Source organism: Otolemur garnettii, unplaced genomic scaffold, assembly GCF_000181295.1.
Source record: "Otolemur garnettii isolate 467f Iridium unplaced genomic scaffold, OtoGar3 scaffold00128, whole genome shotgun sequence".
In the NCBI taxonomy this organism is placed as follows: domain Eukaryota; kingdom Metazoa; phylum Chordata; class Mammalia; order Primates; family Galagidae; genus Otolemur; species Otolemur garnettii.
In genome coordinates this window covers 3,937,704-3,952,506 of record NW_003852523.1, presented here as the reverse complement: position 1 = coordinate 3,952,506, position 14,803 = coordinate 3,937,704, and the positions used below count along the sequence as shown (strand labels likewise).

The following is a 14,803-nucleotide window of genomic DNA, read 5'->3' as shown; positions in this document are numbered from 1 at the left end:
GCCACCTTAGGTGTATGTGGCTGGCGCCTTAGCCGCTTGAGCCACAGGTGTCAAGCCGGGTTTTATTTTCAATGACACATTTGTCACAAAGCAGTGAGCGCTGGGGATGTTTTCATCAGGGTGGGAGGCCCACATTTCGTCCTCTGGTGTCTGTTGTGGGCCTTGCAAATCGCGGAGCCCTGGGCGGACATGAACAGGCTCCTCGCACAGACTTGGTCCAGGAGGGTAGGGGGACGCTCCCACACATCTGCCATGGGGGGCCCTGGAGTGGCACTTGCAGCTCTCAGTGCTGACTGAGCCGCACTTCCCTGCATAGCCCGAGAGAGGCTCGATTACGTGCAGCAGCACCAGGACCTGCTCACCAGCTCTGAGACTCTGGGCATCGAGCTATTCCGCATCCCTGGGGCAGGGCTCTTCCTCGCCACTGCCAATCGGAGAGCCACCTCTGCCATCTACAAGTGGACTGAGGGCGAGTTCGCCTCCTACCAGAGCCTCCCCACACATCAGGCGCAGTCCTGGAGGCACTTCACCATCGGGAAAAGGGTAAGTCGGGGCATCTCCATCCTTTCAACTTGGAAAAACCCACAGAGCTCAAGGGTTGGGGCTCCTCAACTGTCAAGCGCTTCTTGCAGTTTTCAGAGCCTCATTGGGGTTGTAAGAGGCTCTCAAAGTCCCGCCCATTAGCTACACACAGCTCCAAACCTGAACGACGTGCTGCGCAGGTCTGTTCAGGTTCACAGCAAGGCTAGACCAGGTCAGGTCTAGGATGCGTCCGGTTCTGTGAGGACCCGTCCCTGGTCACTTAGAACCTGCTGCTGAGAGCATTTTGTATGAGCCAGTCCACAATGCAGAGGTCACTTCAGAATGAGAATACAGGAGTTACGTTCTGGATCCTTTCTTTTCTCACTTCACAAAGGTCGAGGACACATCATGTCCAGACAGACGGCCAGGGTGGCACCCAAGGAGGCAGCCCCTTCCAGCCCGGCTGGTCTGAGCCCCGGGTCTAGATACTGGGGCTAAGAGAGGCGATGGCATTGCATCATGGAGGGACAGATTTTCTCCATAGCCTGGACTTGTGGAGTCTCTGTGGAGTCTCCGTGGAGTCTCTCAGAAATTCACTCACCTGACAGAGGACAGCCAGGCCCTCCCTTGAGGCTGGACAAAACCCCTGTTGCCTGCCACTTGTAGCCCACCACCCCTGCTGCATCCATGTCCAGGAAAGAACAACTAGGTTGGGTTTTTTTGATTGTTGACATTTTAAGGGTTTTTTTCTTTTTCTCTTTTTTTGGAGACAGTGTCTTGCTCTGTTACCCAGCTAGAGTGCAGGTGTCACCGTAGCTCACTTAAGCTCAAGCAATCCTCCTGCCTCTGCCTCCCAAGTAGCTGGGACTACACGTGTGTATCACCACTCTTGGCCAATTTTTAAAATTATATTTTTGTTGAGATGGAGTCTTGTTGTGTTGCTCAAGCTGGTCTTGAACTCTTGGCCTCTAGTGATCCTCCTGCCTCCTAGACATGAGACATCTCACCTGTCCAGTTTGTATTTTTTCATTATTAAAAGCGTTGCCTCTACCAAGCAAAAATTGGAAATTCAAAAAAACAGGGGGAAAAATATTTTCTCCTGTCACCTAAGCAAATACATAGCGTCAGTGGCCATCTCGCCCTGTGCCAGTCATGAAGGAGGCCCTGCTGCACCCAGCTGTGACCACACAGCTGCCCCCTGAGGCCTGGTAATGTCACCTCGTCACATTGTCACACAGTTTCTGTGTTTGACACCTTGGCGGTGCCTTTGTGTGATGAGCTAGTCTTACTTCCCGAGAGAGCTGGGAGTTAAGAGAGTTTTTTCTGCTCACCCATGTTGTGAGAACATTCTTGTGTGTTAAAGCTTTCCCTGAGTTTGAAGGTTTTTTGTTTTTGTTTTTGTATCATTTATGCCTTCAGATAGAGATAGAAGTGGAAATAATGTGCTAATGTATACAGACATTTTTAAAGGTCTGAAGCATAATGAATGGATCTGGAGACCTAGCCACTGGTTCCTCCCTACTCAGTGACCTGGGTGGAGGGGGGGCAGGGATGAGGGTAGGTGGGAGTGGGACCCTGGTGTGTCCTCAGCCACACTGCCACCACTCCCCAGCTCCTCCTCCTTCAGCCTCCTGTCCCTGTTCTGTTTGGATGGAGTGGGGACTTGCAGGGGGATGCCGTAATCACAGACACAGGGCCCTGCCCCAGAAGAAGGAGTTGTCATGGTTGCTTTCTTTCAGATCTTTCTGGCTGTGGCTAATTTTGAACCAAATGAAAAGGGCCAGGAGTTCTCTGTCATATACAAGTGGAGCCACAGAAAGCTGAAATTCACCCCATACCAGAGGATCACTACTCACAGTGCTCGGGACTGGGAGGCCTTCGAGGTGGCTGGGGAGCACTTCCTGGCAGTGGCCAACCACCGGGAAGGTAAGTGGATGTAGACTTTGACCCAAAGGAACCCATTACCAGGACAGGAGGACTTTCACGGAGGTGGGTGTAGACTTTAACCCATTCCCAGGGCAGGCGGACTTTCACGCAGGGTGAAATTTTTCTCATTGAAAGATGCAGGCTTAGATGCAGCCCTGTCTGAGGGTGGCACAAGACACGGTGCCTGCTTCACCTGTCTGGGGGAAGATGCTGGCTGCGTGTCCTATGCAGTGCCTGCCCACAGGCACGTGACGTGGGCAAGGTCCCACTTAGACTTTGCCCTGTGTGGGCTACCTGGGCAGCTGGCCTGTGACAGTCAGGAGAGTGGACAGGCATATGGGTGAGCAGCCAGAGAAGGAGGTTGGACCTGGAGAAGCTGCCAGGAACCTTGCTTCCCTGAGTGCACAAACTCCATCAGGCTAGCCGGGTGGGGAGTGAGGCCTAGGAGGGGCCAGAGCATGAGTAGCTGCCAGCCAGTCCTGCCCATCCTGGCACTCAGCGCTACACTACGTCTGAGGAGGCCCCTGTAAGGGCACCTCTGCCTCAGGCCTCCCGGGATCCTCAGCTTGGCCTCACCTGTGTTTATGGCCCCTAGTCAGGCCAGCGACCAGTGCACCCCGTGGGGTGAGTGTTCCCATAGAGGCAGGCCCAGGAGAGGGGATCCAGGGAGAACTGTGGGGTGGGGCCCTCAGGGAGCACCGCGCATTGGGGAGGCCCCCAGTGAGTGCCATATGGGGAGGGCCCCCCCCCCGGCAGAGGGAGCAGCATGTGCAAAGGTCTGACCTAGGGAGACAGAGGGGAGGGGACCTGAGGAGTTGTGGCAGTGTGGCTGGGGACACACCAGGGTCCCACTCCCACCATACCAGCAGGGTCTGGAAGCATGATGTGAAGGCCTAGTGGGGTCCTGTGAGGGGCTGAGGCTCAGGGTGTGTCCCAGCAGTGCACACTCTTGCTGGTCTGCAGGGGAGGACTCAGGGCAGGGCTGTCGAGTGGGCTCTGGTTTCATGGAGGTCATGGTGGGCGTGGAAGTCTGTGTCCCCTCCCCTGATGCAGCCCTGGGCTCCAGGTGACAACCACAACATTGATAGCGTCATCTACAAGTGGAACCCGGCCACCCGCCTCTTCGAAGCCAACCAGACCATCGCCACTTCTGGTGCCTACGACTGGGAGTTCTTCACTGTGGGGCCCTACTCGTTCCTGGCGGTGGCCAACACCTTCAACGGCACGTCCACGCGGGTGCAGTCCTGCCTGTATGTCTGGCTGCTGGGCTCCTTCCAGCTCTTCCAGTCATTCCCGGTGAGGAGACAAGTGTGGCCCGGGGCCCCCTGTCGCCCACTCCAGTGGGCCCGTCCCCAACCTCTCCATCTGCAGCAGCTGGGACAGGTGACTTGGGAGGTGACCCCAACCAGCCAGACAGGTGTGGCTCTGGACAGGTGTGGCTCTGGCTGACAGGGTGCTGTAGCCTCTGGCCCTCTGGGAAATGAGGGGCTGGCTCTGTCCCTATCCTGCCATGGACCCTTCCCCCCAGGGCAGCTGTGGGCTTCCTGGTGCCCTCCCCAGGCTGTGGCCTGATACCCAGGTGGCTCTGACCTGGTTAGTGAGGCTCGTGCAGGGCAGTGATGCCACCACCAAGGAGGCAGCACTGGGGAGGCGACCACAGAGATGGATGCCCTGATCCTCACGCCAGGGTCTCGGGCTTTGCTAAGCTGCCTTGTGCTTGGACAAGAGGCCCTGCAGAGGGGCGGGTGAGGCTTTCTGGGTGGAATGACTTCAGGTGTTCTAGAACATTCCACACACAGATTTTCTCAGAGCCCACCTGCAGGTAGCACAGTGGGTAAGTTTCAGAACAAAAGAAGGAAGGACGAGCTCAGGGGCACAGGTCCCTGGAGCACCCTCCACCCTGCACAGTGAATGTGGCTTGGGAGATGGGACTGTCCCCCAGCTTGTCCTGCATTCCCAGATTTCCTCACTGAGGGTGTCACTGATGGCCGGGGGACCTGCTGGGTCGACCCTTTTAGGAGGGTTAGAAAGAGGGTGGAGCGCCCATCCCTACCCCACCCCACCCCACACTGCAGGTATAAAGAGCGGGTCTGAAAGCCCCACCCGCAGTCAGGGCCTCCCAGCAGGGCTCCCTGCCAGGTGTAGGTTGTAGTAGCCACAGCTCCTACCAAGCAGCTCTGCCCCCAGGTGTCTGGGCCAGGTGCAGGCCAGCCAGCTCCCCAACAAGCAAGACCTAAGACCTGATAGTGCTTCCCCTACCCTGTGCTTGGGGCAGGATTTTCTCCACTACTGACTGGCTCATTTTGGAGGGATTTGTGTGTGTGTGACTATGTGTGGGGTATTTTTGTTTGTTTGTTTGTTTGTTTGTTTGTTTTTTGAGACAGAGTCTCACTCTGTCACCCTGAGTAGAGTGCTCTGGCATCATAGCTCACAACAACCTCTGGCTCTTGGGTTCAAGCAACCCTTCTGCCTCAGCCTCCTGAGTAGCTGGGACCACAGGCACCCACCAGCATGCCCAGCTTGTTTTTCTATTTTTAGTAGGGATGAGGTCTTGCTCTTGCTCAGGCTGGTCTTGAATTCCTGAGCTCAAACAATCTACCCTCCTCAGTCTTCCAGAGTGCTATGGTTACAGGTGTGAGTATTCTAGAGTGCTGTGATTACAGGTGTGAATATTCCAGAGTGCTGTGATTACAGGTGTGAATATCCAGAGTGCTGTGGTTACAGCTGTGATTACAAGTGTGAGTATTGCAGAGTGCTGTGGTTATAGCTGCGAGCCACCCCATCTGGTCTCATTCTGGAATTTCTGACGGCAGCCTTTCTCATCTTCCTGTTTGAAAAACCTTCAGAGGTATTGGGAAGATGGTCCCCTGGGAGGTGTCATGTATTCGCTGATGTGGCCCCTCTGACAGATGGCTGCTGTCCTGAAGAGACATCAGGACAAGCTGCTGGGCTCTATACATCTTGGTGTGTTCTGGAAGGCAGTCAGGAAGCGTTTGCCAGACGCAGCTGCTGGATAAACGGGCTTCTGTCGTGGGTGACATTGGTGGAGATGGGCAAGTCCTACTCCACCTCTTCAGGCTGCATGTGAGGATGGACAGCAAAGGGGCCAGAGGGGAAATCTGCATCATCCCAGGGGAGCGGCCAGAGGGTGGGTGCTGCTGGAGGACCATGCAGGGGAAGGAGGGGCCAGAGCAGGACATCCGGGCAGAGTGTACAGTGCCAGTGCCATGGGGCAGGACCGTCCTGGAGCAGGAACTCTGGGAGGTGGAGACTGTGTCCTGGGAGGATCTGTGGGGACCCTGGGCAGGTGCTGGGACCTCGCACACAGCAGTGGCTCCCACTAACCTGCCACAGTGGCTGCTCCTCTCAGTAATTCCTCAAAACCCACAGAAGTCCACTTTAATGTTTTGCCAACATTTTTCATATTGTGTTTAAATCCTTTTAGGTCCCAGAGGAGTCTTACTTTGTTTACTGTTTGCTTTGAGTTTTGCAACATCTTTCATGAACATAAGCTTTGAAGCAGGCATAGCTGAGACGCTTTGAATGTGTGTGAGAGCGTGTGAGTGGAGGGCCGATGGGCTGTGGGGGTGTGGGGTGCAGCAGGTTTGAGCGGCTGTGTACACAGGCCTCACTTGCTCCCAGGACAGGTTGGGGGACAGCCAGGATCCTGCAGCTGGCAGAGTTAGGCACCTCTTTCCTCTGCCCCACCCTCAAGGTTTCTGCATATCCCACCAGGAGTTTGAGAACCTTCCTCCAGGTAGTAGAGACTGAGTCTGAGTCTCCAACAACTGGACCTCCCCATCTTAGTCCAAAGGAGAGTTGTGCTCCATCCCCAGAAACCCTTCCTCTAGGTACTGAGATCCCTTCTCCCGGCTGGGTGTGGGGCACCTGTGCATGGTCAGGAAATGGCAACTTCAAAGTGGATTTTGCTCCTGAGTGAGTTTGCTACAAACTTCAGAAAGTCTTGCAGATTTCTAAGGGTTGTGAAAATGTGGCTGAGGGCTTGTGGGGTGGTGGGAGGACAGCCACAGCCACATGGGCAGGGCCCCATGTCACAGCTGTGCTCTGGATGCAGTGCCATGTGCTTCCCCGACACAAGTGCGCACATGCATTGCACACTTGCCTTGAGGCAGTGGGAGGGCTAGAGGCACCCATAGCAAAGCCACAGTGGGTACAGTTTTGGGGACAGGCACTAGGCAGGCAGTAGCTGAGTGGTTAGACAGGCAGGTGGAAGCCCACTACTCACCATCAGGCCTTGACCACAGGTACCTCTGAACTTCTCTCTGGGGTCATCCCTGCTGGGACAGCCCTTGGAAGGGATGTCAGGACGGGCCAGGGCAGCAGGGCAGGGCTCCAGGGGAACCACTTGGGAAGGAGGGAGGTGCCTGCTGCCTCAGCTGTGGGCAGGAGGGCTGCGCCAGGAGTACTCCCTAAGGTATGTCTGCTCTGTGACTGGGGGCTGGCAGTGGCTCAGGCAGCTGATGAGGCACTGGGTTGAGGGTCTGCTGGGCAGAGAGAACAGAGAGGAGCCCCCTGAAGTTGTCCAAGGAGTATGCTGAGTCTCCTGGGCCTCAGCCATGGTGAGGATGGCAGCACCCCCCCCAGACTCCTTATGGGCTGCCTACCTTGCCCTGGTGGTGTCTCCCACCTGTCTCCACCTTCCCCAGACTACAGAGTCACCCTTGATCTGTGGTCCTCACAGCCAGAGCCCAGGGGCCTCCCTGCCCAGCAGCTAATCTGCTGATTACCAGGTGCCCACCCTCAGGGGGCCGCCAGGGGCCCCAGGTGCTCCCAGTTCCCAAGCCTATGGGCAGCAGGGCAGGGCTCCAGGAGGAAGGGAGGGAGGAACCTGCCTCCTCAGCTGCAGCAGGGCTGCGCAGGGCATATGGCATGACCTTTCCTTTTCCCTTCTCTGCGAGTCCGCAGTGCACTTTGAGTCTAGAGTGGCCAGGGCTGGTGCAGCCCTAGGGCAGGGTTACCTGTCCTGTGAGGGGCTACTGACAGCCTGGCATGAGGAAAGAGGGGTCATTGCCAGCCTGTAACTGGCCAGCCATGGACCTGGGCAGCTAGGAGCTGGGACAGGAGCTGGTGACACCCACATGGGCTCTGCCAGCCTCCCCCGCCCCCCGCCCCGGTTTCAGCAGGAAGTCGCTATTTTGTGAAAGTTTGTCCTTGGTGTTGTGTAGGTTTGCACAGACAGAAAACCATTTGTCGTTTAGCTGAAATTCAGACTGAACGGGTACCCTGGGTTTGCTAATTCATGCGGACCCTGGCTGGGCACAGGGACAGGGAGGGCATGAGCTGCCTGCAAGCCAGTCTAGCCACCTGCCAGGCCCCAGCCCTGAGCTGTGCTCCCTCCAGCTACATGGCTGCTCCCACATGGTGCTCCCTCCAGCTACATGGCTGCTTCGTTGCTCCAACCAGCTGCCTCCCACAGCTAACTCGTACTCACAGAGCAGTTGGAGCAGCCCAGGGCACAGTCAAAATGCAGCTCCATGTCTGCCTCCTGCTGACCCAGGAGGTGGGCACAGCCCCTGTCCTGGAGTCCTGGGGCATTGCAGGCCACACAGTGAAACTCCAGACCAGGGAGCTCCCCTGGCCCCCCAGGCTCGCGCAGCCCCAGAGCCACCCACACTCCTAGGAAGTGCCATGTCCCCTCAGGGGCCCTATGGCCTGTCTCCAAGCACCTGGCCCCTTCTCCAGAGGTGGGACACAGTACCCTCCCCATGGCCCTTAGCTCACTCTCCCCTGCCCAGCTCCTGTGGGTTTGGAGCCACCCATACATCAGACCTTCTCCTGCTCAAGAGCCTTCTCTAGCTCCCTAGAACCCATCCTTGACGCCAGGCCCTCCTGGCCTGTCCCAGCTCCCCTCCCCTCGACCCTCAGCACTTGCCCTGCTGTTCCTTCTGCCTGGCTGTTCTTCCCTGCCTCAGTCCTCCTGTGCTCCTGAAGTCCTAAGGTCCTCCACAGCCCTCTCTGCAGGCCCCTCTGCTCTGGAGCTCCTTGGGGCAAGGGGCACCTCACTTGTCACTGAGATGTAGTCTGGCCGGCCACCAGCACATGGTTGGTGCTCATTACACAGCCAGGACACCAGCAGCAGGGGTGCACACACAGGGCTTCCCTTAGGGAGTGAGCTTTAGGCTCTTCTGGCTTTTGAGAGCCCAACCCAGCTGAGGGCAGGCAGCTCGAAGCTGGAGGGAAGCCCTGGCAACCTAGGAGATGTGCTGTGTGGCCGGTCATGTGTGTGGGGAGCACACATATGATGCCCACTGGGTCATGTGTGTGGGGTACACACATGTGATGCCCACTGGGTTTGTTTCCTCTGCTCGCAGGGAAAGCTGTGGTTGAGCTGTCTGATGATTCTCCTTCCCTGAGTTCAGGAGCTGGCTGGTGTGTGACACCACACCTGTGTGACACTCCACAGAGGAGGGTTCGAAGGTCCCTGCTCATCAGTCCCCTTGGGATACAGGTGGTCCTGGGTTGCTATTGTCCAGCAGACAGAAAGTCATAGCTCTCAGAGCCACGAGAGGAGCCCAGCACTAATACAGAAAAGCCTCCCCTGATCTCGCCAGGGATCCAGTGACCGCCAGGTGTCCTGGTGCCCTTGTCCTTGTCCTAGTGGGTCTTATTTGTTTAGCTTAAGCCAGCCTGGGACCTGCCCAGTTACTTGGATCTGTGTCCTGGCTGCCGTGGTGGCTCTGGGCTGGGTGGGCAATGGCGCCCTCTGCCTGGCCTGGAGAAAGCTCCTTTCCATTTGGCCTGGAGTTTTGTCACCAAGTGCCCACCTGTCAGCCAGGCACTGTGACAGGCAGGGAGGCCAGACCCATCCTGAATTTACAAGCCAGGAAGGTCAACTGACCTGCTGCAGAGGGGTGGGTCACAGTGGGTCTTGGGCTGAGCCGGGCTGTTATCTCTTTGGGCAAATAGAAAGCACCCCTTGCAGTCTGTCAGCTCTCAGAGCTGCTTCCCATGTCATCTGGGTGATGCAAGATGTCCCTCAAGCAGGAGGCTGATCCCAGGCACAATCCTACAGCACAAACCCTGCTGTCCTCAGCCAGGACAACTAGGGTAGTGCAGGGATGGCCTCTGGCCTCTGTGGGATGCACAGGTGTCCCCAGTGAAGCTGATGTCCCAAGGGGCTGTCGCCTGCTGTGTGGCTTCAGGTGTCCCCACAGCCCACAGCTCAGTTCCCTGTGCATGCCAGAGGGATCTAGGTGGATCCAGTCCCAGTTATCCTGGGACAGGCTGGCAGGGGAAGCATGACCCAACACGCAGCTGGGCAGCCAGCACCATGCAAACCTGTTCTGGCAGGGTGTGCGGCACACCTGGGGATGTCATCTCAGATGGGAGCCCAAGGACCATGCCCCACGATGCTGACCTAAAACATTGAAAACATGTGGGTTTTATGCTCGGGACATGGCTGTGGAACACAGCCCTCTGGATCTGATCACCCCCTTCCCATGTGTCCAGCAGTTAGAAATGTGAAAGTTCTTGTTTGCAGTCCTCGGGGATTTTCCAGGGAAACGAAAGTGTGATGTACAGAGACATGCACGGAGGTGGTGCACATGTGTGTGGGGCCAAGAGTCCACGGTCTGCCACTGCAGGCTGGAGGCTCAGAGAGCTGGCTGTGTGGTTTGGTTTAGCCCGGAGGCCTGGGAACCGGCAGCAATGGGGAGAGTCTGAGTTGGGGCCACCAGTTTGGCATCAGGAGTGCCTGAGGGCAGGAGGAGGAAGTGGTCCCAGCTCAGGAGGGCAGAGAGGCCCTTTTCCGCCTTCCTGCTCCGGGGCATGGGTGTGTTGGAGGATGCCGTACTGTGAGCCCGGGTGCTCCTCAGTCAGTGCCCCAATCAGTTATTCTCTTCTAGAAACGCCCTCACAGAAACACCCAGAAATAAAGTCTCACCCACCAACTGGCCATGGCTGGGCTCCATCATGCTGACATGTAGAATCGACCATCAGCACACCACCTCCCTCTTCCTTCCATCTGTCCTGGCATCCTTGCCCCTGAGCACTCCCAGCCACCCAGCCCTCTGGGAAGCCTCCAGTGCCATGTCCACCTTGTCTTCCAACCCAAACACACTGAACACCACACCGGGGCAGCGCGGCCAGCACAGGGGACTGAGGAGGAGCGCCTGTCCTGGCAGGCCCGCCTTCCTGGACAGGAAGCCCAGTCTTCTAGGGCTCCTTCACATGCACACAGTGAAGCCCCTGGATCCCAAGGTCTTACGGCTCGGTTATTTCAGCAGGTGACCACACCCCTCCCACCTCCCGCACAGTGGAGACTCAGGGTCTCCTCACTCCTAAGGTTCCCTGGGGCCTCAGCCCCACTGGGCAACCAAAGTTGACAGTTCTTCCTATTACAACATTTACAACAAACAGAATCATATGGTGTTTGTTTCTTTTTTCCAGCGTAATATTCCACTGCGTGAGCACAATACCGTGTGTCCACTCATCCACCTACGTGGACACCTGAGCCACTTCCAGATTTTGACTATTATGAATAAAACCACTAAGTACATTCTCACACATGGCTTTCTGTGACACGTATTTTTATTTCTCTTAGATAAAAACCCGAGTGGAATTCTGGGTCGTAAGTTAGGTAGGTGTAGGTTTGCCTTCTGGAGAAATTCCCAAATAGTTTCTCAAAATGGCTGCCCCTCTCTTGTGCTGCCACAGGCAGTGTGTGAGCGTCCAGTCCCACCACATTCCGTGGCACGTGGTTTTGTCAGGATTTTTGATTTCAGTCTTTGAGTGTAAAGTGAGGTTGCCATGTGGTTAAGTTTTGACTCCTTGAAGACTGGTGATTTTGAGCATGTTTTCATATGCTTATTGGCTTCGTGTGTTTCATTTGTGAAATATCTATTCGAGTGTTCGCCTCTTTGTTGTTGGTGTGTAGGAGTTCTTCCTGTCCACTGGCCCCCAAGCCTCTGTCACACGTACAGTCTTCCCCTCTAGCTCCTCTCTTCCGTGCTGATTTAATGTATCGCTCCAGTAATCACAATATGCATGTTTCACCTGGTAAGGTCTATTTTGAACTTACATTACACCGAGTGGTATAACCTTACTGTATCTCTGCCCTCCCTTCATGCTATTGGCTGCAAATGTAAAATCATACTTAGGTCATAGGTGCCACAATTTTTGCTTTATTGGCCAGTTGTTGGCACACCCACATACTTACATCCCTAGGGTCCTTCTTCATTTTTTTCTACAGATCCTAATTTCCATCTGGGATGATTTTCCTCTAACTACAATAACTTCTTTCGGTATTCCTTATAAAGCAGGTCTGGTGGCAATTAATTATATCACTTTTATCTGAAAGTGACTTTCTATAAACTTCATTTTTGAAGGATATTTTCACTGGTTATAGAATTGTAGGTTCACTTTTTTTTCTTTTAAGTGATTTTGAGGATGTTTTTCTGTTGACTCTGAGCGTCACTTTTCTTTTCTTTTCTTTTCTGAGACAGAGTCTCACTTTGTTGCCCTTGATAGAGTGCTGTGGTGTCATAGTTCACAGTAACCTCCAACTCTTGGGATCAAGTGATTCTCTTCCCTCAGCCTCCCGAGTAGCTGGGAGTACAGGCACCCACTATGATGCCCCACTATTTTTACAGACAGGGTCTCACTCTGGCTCAGGCTGGTCTCAAACCTGTGAGCTAAGGCAATCCACCCACCTCAGCCTCCTAGAGTGCTGGGATTACAAGCATGAGTCACTGCAGCTGGACAGAGCTTCCCTTATTTCTGATGGAAAATCAAGTATCATTTGTATTATTATTTCTCTGTGTCAGGTGTCTCTTTTTCCAGGTTTTCTTTGTATCCTCAGCTATTTGAACGTGATGCATCTGGGTGTGACTTTTTGTATTTATTCTGTTTAGAGTCTCTAATCTTCTTGGATCTGTGATTTGATGTTTTTAATCAAATAGGGAAAAATTTTAGCCATAATATATATAAATGGATTTTTCTGCCTCCTCCTCTTTTCCTTTCCTCTTTGACTCCAATTACATGTACATTTGACTACATAATATCATCCCACAGTTATTGGGGTTCTATTCATTTTTATTATAATCTTTTTTCTATGTATATGTCAGTTTAGATAATTTCTGTTGACCTATCTTTTAGTTCACTGATCCTTTCTTCTAGATTGTCCAAATAATTCTTAATTCCATGTAATAAATGTATGAATTTGTATTGCAATTTTCAGAATCCCCAGTGTGGGGAAGCAGAGCTTAAGCCTGGCACCGTAGACCATCCAGCCATCCTGACACAGTAAGATATCGAATTTTCAGTTTTAGGATTTTCATTTGATTATTTTAAGAGTTTGATTAGCTCCCTACTTCCCACCTCATTGCTCATTATATATATATCAATAGAATCTTATCATTGTTATCGTAAAGCTTTTGTCTGCTGATACTCATATCTGCACCATATCTATGTCTATTGACTATTTTTTCTCTTGATTATGGGTCACATTTGCCTGCTTTATTCCATGTTTAACAGTTTTTTGTTGTATACCAAACATTGTGGTTATACATTGCAGAGACTATATATTCGGTTCTCTTTCTCTGAGAAGTGTTGAGTTTTCTTGTAGAAAAAGTTTGTGTTACTGGTGCATCACCTTTACCTCTGAAAGCTGGTTTTAGATTTTGTCATGACGTCTCTAATTTAGTTTTGCTTTCAGTTATATTTCAGTTATTTTTAGGAAATAACCCTTAGTTCTGGGACCTGGTCCTTAATCCTGAGGTGTATCTTGCCTGTGGTTTCAGTGGAAATACCAAAATGGTTTTCAAATCCCTCAAACTTGGTATGACTCAAATTCTAAACTCTGTCTCCCTGGCACCGGGCAGCTGTTTAACCCTCCGGTCAGTTCTTTGATCTCTCAGCCATTGTTTGGCTCCATGGAATCTTAACCCATCTGTGTCTGCAATTCAGAAGTTAGACAAGGACTTGAGAGCAGTCGATATGAGAATTAGGAATTCCCTCTTATGGTTCCCTCCTTTCTAGGATAGCTAGAGGCCCCAGACTCACCTCTGACTCATCTGGCCGTGCGGCCAGCTGCTGTCCACAAGTCCCACATCACACTCGCCATGTGGGCTGGGGGTGTCCTCAGAGGGAGAGTCAGACAAACATGGGTCTCATGCAGTGCGGTTCTCCTCCTTCAGATTGCATCCCTGCCCTTTCTGCCTGCTCGGCTGTTGTGCAGAACTTTGAGACAGCTGAGTGTGTTTTCAGAGGGTCCCACCAGAGTTTATAACTGTTATCGGCAGGACAGTAGATCAAATGTAAGTTTCTCCACCAGTAAGAGAAGCTGAGAGCAAGAGGGAAGACATGTGAGACAGTTCTGATCAGGGCCTGCAGCCTGGGTTTCACCGTCCTCCAGCCTGTGGGAACAGACAACTCTGACCCCTTTCGGCTGAGGTGGGAGCTAAGCCCCAGCACAGTGTCCTTGGGCTGTGGTGTAGGGTCCCCCAGAGAGCGTTTGTACTCTGTCAGCCACCGACCCCACTGGAGACCACCTCCATGTCCTCCCCACACAGCCTTTGGGGCCCCTCTGCTCCACTGCCCCACATTTCCTGGGAAAGTGTCTCTTTTGTTCCTGTCCTGGGTCTTCCCTCCTTAGGGCTCAGCTGAGCCACCCACCACCCTGAGGTGCTGGACACAATCTTCCTCTCCGTGGGCCCCAAGTGTGGCTCAAGGAGGGTGGCTCCAAAGCTTGCGGCTGGTGTGAAAGTGCAGCCTGAGCCTTCGTGCGGATGGAACAGGAGCCCAGAGCTGAGGCTTTGTCTGCAGAGTCAGAGGACAACCTTAGTCATGGTTCAAAGCCAGGAAGAACATGTGGTGGGAAACCCCAGAGTGCCCTGGACAGTGCGTCTGTGTCTGGAGCCAGGACTGGAGACATCAGGGTGGGCTCCCTGGACGAGGTGGCAGAGTAGATGTCCACAGTCCAAGGTGGGGGGGTGGGCAGAGAGCACTAAGAAGTGCTTTTTACAGCTAATCTCCAGGATCAAGAAGCAGTTGGTAGTGGCTAAGGGAATGGTGTTAGGGGCTGCAGGTGGAGGACGGGTACAGCGTGTCTGATGCCTGGAGCATGTTGGGACTGGCAGTGCTGTGGATTGCGTGTCTGAGGACGCTCCGTGCTAACGTGGGCCTCCGCCCGTGTCCTTCTTCCAGACGCTGGGCGCTGCAGACTGGGAGGTCTTCCACATTGGGGAGCGGATCTTCCTTGCTGTTGCCAACAGCCACAGCTATGACGCGGCGGTGCAAGTGCAGAGCGACTCCTACGTCCTCAACTCCGTCATCTATGAGCTGAACGTGACCGCACAGACCTTTGTCAAGTTCCAGGACATCCCCACCTGCAGGT

At 53.9% G+C, this 14,803-nt stretch overlaps 1 protein-coding gene across 1 annotated transcript in view; it reads left to right on the top strand.

Moving 5' to 3' along the window:
• TSPEAR (thrombospondin type laminin G domain and EAR repeats) overlaps positions 1-14,803 on the top strand; it is a 76,534-nt gene that overhangs the window by 53,019 nt on the left and 8,712 nt on the right. Inside the window, exons 7-10 of the mRNA XM_012810327.2 lie at positions 317-543; positions 2,262-2,448; positions 3,515-3,744; positions 14,614-14,801. Coding sequence (XP_012665781.1) covers positions 317-543; positions 2,262-2,448; positions 3,515-3,744; positions 14,614-14,801 — 832 coding nt within the window. The remainder of the gene's footprint in view (positions 1-316; positions 544-2,261; positions 2,449-3,514; positions 3,745-14,613; positions 14,802-14,803) is intronic.